This window comes from Amblyomma americanum, chromosome 6, assembly GCF_052857255.1.
Source record: "Amblyomma americanum isolate KBUSLIRL-KWMA chromosome 6, ASM5285725v1, whole genome shotgun sequence".
NCBI classification, from domain to species: Eukaryota; Metazoa; Arthropoda; class Arachnida; order Ixodida; family Ixodidae; genus Amblyomma; species Amblyomma americanum.
In genome coordinates, this window is record NC_135502.1 from 146,872,369 (window position 1) to 146,876,109 (window position 3,741).

The 3,741-nt window shown below is 43.0% G+C and overlaps 1 protein-coding gene across 1 annotated transcript in view; it reads right to left on the reverse strand.

Annotated features, from left to right (window-relative positions):
- Positions 1-1,818: 1,818 nt before the first annotated feature.
- LOC144095564 (uncharacterized) overlaps positions 1,819-3,741 on the reverse strand; it is a 97,564-nt gene continuing 95,641 nt past the window's right edge. The window contains exons 3-5 of the mRNA XM_077629255.1: positions 3,714-3,741; positions 2,726-2,856; positions 1,819-2,223 (exon numbers count right to left, since the gene is read on the reverse strand). The exon at positions 3,714-3,741 is cut by the window's right edge and continues 151 nt beyond it. Of these exons, the coding sequence (XP_077485381.1) occupies positions 1,967-2,223; positions 2,726-2,856; positions 3,714-3,741 (416 nt within the window). The 3' untranslated portion in view covers positions 1,819-1,966. The remainder of the gene's footprint in view (positions 2,224-2,725; positions 2,857-3,713) is intronic.

The window sequence follows — 3,741 nt, forward strand, 5'->3', positions numbered from 1 at the left end:
GAAGCATCCTTGAGCAAAAACCGCATAACGTTGGCTTCACAGTCTCATTCTTGCTACATAATCGCTGTATTAAGGGACGTACAATCAAGCTTCTGTAGAAGCGGAAGGTGTTGTATCCATTCTTCGCCACTACGAGATGAAAATTTTTCTCGACTGTTACCTAATAGCGCGCATGGTTAAAGAAGAGGGAGTAATATAGAAGCTGGCTATAAATGCTAGAACATGCTGAATATAATCAGATGTAATTCCAGGATTATGAATAGATCGTACCAATTGCAAGAAGACAAATAGGTTTCAGCACCTCGTCCCATGAGTCTTGCAATATTAAAAGAGACCCGTATTTTCTTAGTGTTCAGTTCTTTCGTCAAAGTATTATAAGTTTTCAAAATATATTGGTAATCACGTCAAGTAAAGGCACGTTTTAAAAACTATACGCTTCATTAAAATGTGTCATGTCTTACTGTGAAACTGAATGTGCGAAATCAAAATTTTTCACCAAGATTTAAATAAAAGTTAAGAAGATATGCGTGGAGTAAAATGGTAAAGAAAAATATGAATATACAAAATATATGCTTATTAGCAACAAAATCCTTCGCAAAATTCCAAGTTATAATTCGCACAGTTTTGCGGTTATACTAGAATCCTATTGGCGTTAGAGTTTGGCATGCCATTAGCAGAGCTGGGCGAACTGTTCTCAGCGTAGGCGATACGAAATCCTTCCCAAAATGTGAAAATTGTGAAATATTGTGAAAGAAAAATGTTATCGTTAACGTTAAGGCCTTTACAAGACAGCAACTGAGTAGTGCAGGAAATATCGCAGGCATTGACACAGCATCCTTAGAGTCAATGCTACCCAGACTCTCGACGAAATCAATTGTTCTCGTGGCTGAATCACGAGATTTGCAGTGTTTCAGGACGGGCGCCAGGCTGGTGGAGGTTGCCATTCTCAACTTGGAAGCTCCAATGTTTTCAAAGGCGTTTAAAAAATCACCGTTGTGTAGGAAAAACACCAACTGTAGAGAAAATAAAATTGCAGTTTTCTAGGTTTAAGGTAAACGCATCTGAATGTACAGGAACGAATCAGGAGCGCTTTTCTTTGGCGTTACCGTCCATCGTTAGCGGGCTAACGATGGTCACTGGGCGCGGTGCGGAAAGACTTCAAGTTACAGATTCTTAAATGAATTTTGCCAACGCTTAGCGCCAGAATGAGTGACTGTTTGAAACGCTGAGCTGCGGGCGACTATTGCGCGAATTTATTCTATTGGCACTCAATCTGACTTACGGCTTGAAACTTTACACAAATCTTTGCGCGGAAAAGCTTGTTTTCGTTGACACGACTTGGACTAACACCATCAACAGTAACACCACTAACACTAAAAACGCAAGCACTAACAAATGTTGACACATTTCTTGTTTACGGAATGCAGATCAATTTTCAATCATTAAATGGAACAATATGTCATACATTGTATGTAAGGCCACATGGCAGGCGTAAACGTTTGGGCCACTGCAAAAGTTACTTGCTTCTGTCGCACTGTCTTCTGTTTGTCGCCGTGGCCACTGCATAGACACTATGCCACATTTCAGGTAGAGCCAAAACATGCCGGCTAAACATTGCGCATATAGAATTACACTACCGACGAACTGCTCCATTTATATCATGGCAACATCAGGGTGACTCGCTCTTTCTATAATGACATTTTGGTAAATAACTTTCGTTTGTCAGACTTGATGAAATTAGGTATTATCTTCGTGACGACCTATTCGGCACTTGGAATGACGCTGGATTCATTCTCTGTAATAGCAGTAACGGGAGCCAGTAAGATTATTCAGATCGATTTTTCTTTGGATGAAATTTGGATGATTATCTGCGCGCGTAAAAATTAAGTCCCGGAGGCCGAGAATTTTTTTAAACAAGCTGGGCCGGTTTTGGGACGTTGAACCCCATAAATTAAACACGTATTCTTTAACGGCACGGCGACACCTTGATCAGGGAGGCATCTTCGCCAGCCAGCGGGGTGGTCGGCCACACGGACACGCGTCTGCCGGAGTCCAGGCTGTACGCCTCGGTCGTGGGGGAGCGGACGACGCCCGGTGACCTGACCCGATGCCTCTGCTCGCGAAGCTGCCTAGTCAAGAGATCGTCGCCTCCGTCGTCAATGGGTCTCGACGTTGTGACGGCTTGGGGCTTCCCCGTGCTGCGCTCGTCGTCTTTCGCGGACTCTGCGCGGAACATTTAACGCGTGAGAAAGAGCACAGAAAGGAACAAAACGAAACGTGCTAGAAGAAATGATGCTTTCCTGTGATTAGATGGTTGTTTTCAGAGAGCATGCAAAAAATGCACATTTATTAAAGCACGATTAACAGCATCATTGTGTAGTCTTTCTTATTTGTTCTTATCTAAGCGTTTTCAGTGTACCGCTTTTCGGCCTCTGAAAAATTTACTGCGCTTATATTTATTCCATTGTGATGGGCAAAAAAGACAATTTTCAACTTAAACAAAGTGTCCTCTGTCATCTCCTTACTGCCACGACAAAAACTACGGAAATTAGGCATGACCCAAAGAGATATTATCTGTCTTCCGCCGTCATTATTATCCACAGCCGTCTTTGTTCAGTAGCATCAGACACGCCAATGCTAACCCGAATTACCGTATAAATACGCTACTGCTAGAAATATCTGCTTAGATATCCCTCTTTTAAGACATAAAACAAAGGTGACATGCCGGTCGTTGTTGTCTTCGAGTTGTGTGCCAGTGCCGGTGACGGTGGCGGGCTAATCTGGCCTGTCGTGGGAGCGGTCTGCTCCTGCTGATGCTGTAGGGGCATATGCGCTGAGGAAGACACTGGACGTGACCTGCAAAGCAACAGCGCAAAGGGGATGAAAGTGTACCAGGAGCGCCGAAGGCGCGAGGTCACTGAGCTGATGGTAATTCAAAACACCTATTCTATGTGCGTGTTACGAATACATTTGCGTCTGACTGTTCACTGAGCACCAAAAAAGCAAGACACGCGAAATAAATATATCTCACCTGTGCACCTGGGAACACTACCATTGCATTTATTTGTTTCCTTTCTTTCGTCATCAAGACGGACGAGTAAAAGTAAGCAACCGAAATCCAAACAAGTGGGTGATTCAGATGATGGTAATAAAGAATACGCTTAGCTAATGTTTTTGTTTTCTCAACCTATTTATGATTACAATTTGTATCCGAGTAGCGTTTTATATTCACAATTTAAAGCAATGCCAGAGACCAAGATTGAAGAAATACTCAAAGCGCACACGATTCTAATTGAATCCGTTTTATCTTAGTGAAGAATTTCACGAAAAGGGAACACAACTACGTTGAAAGTGCAAAATTTCCTTCACTACTGTTCGTTGACACTTTAGTACTATATGGATAGCGTTTATGGAGAAACATTCTGTGTCTTTCAGATTGGCAAGAAAGGTTTTTTCCGGAGCAAGACGTCAACAATGGCGCCTTGCAACGTAGTGCGCACTTGTGTAACTTTGGAGCCAAGCACCGCACAGATCAAGCGGCGTCGTGAGACTCTGGCTTCGCTGTCTTTCTTAGTGTTAGGGCCACATTTGTTTGAATACCTATAGTAGGAGCGTAAAAAATGCGCGTATTTCCCTCAGCGTTTCCGGTTTGCCTACCCCTGCTAAACTGAATATAATCACCGACATTAAATTTGGACGCGTTCATTCCCCACCTGGCAGCGTGACTGCTTTGCTCAAAGT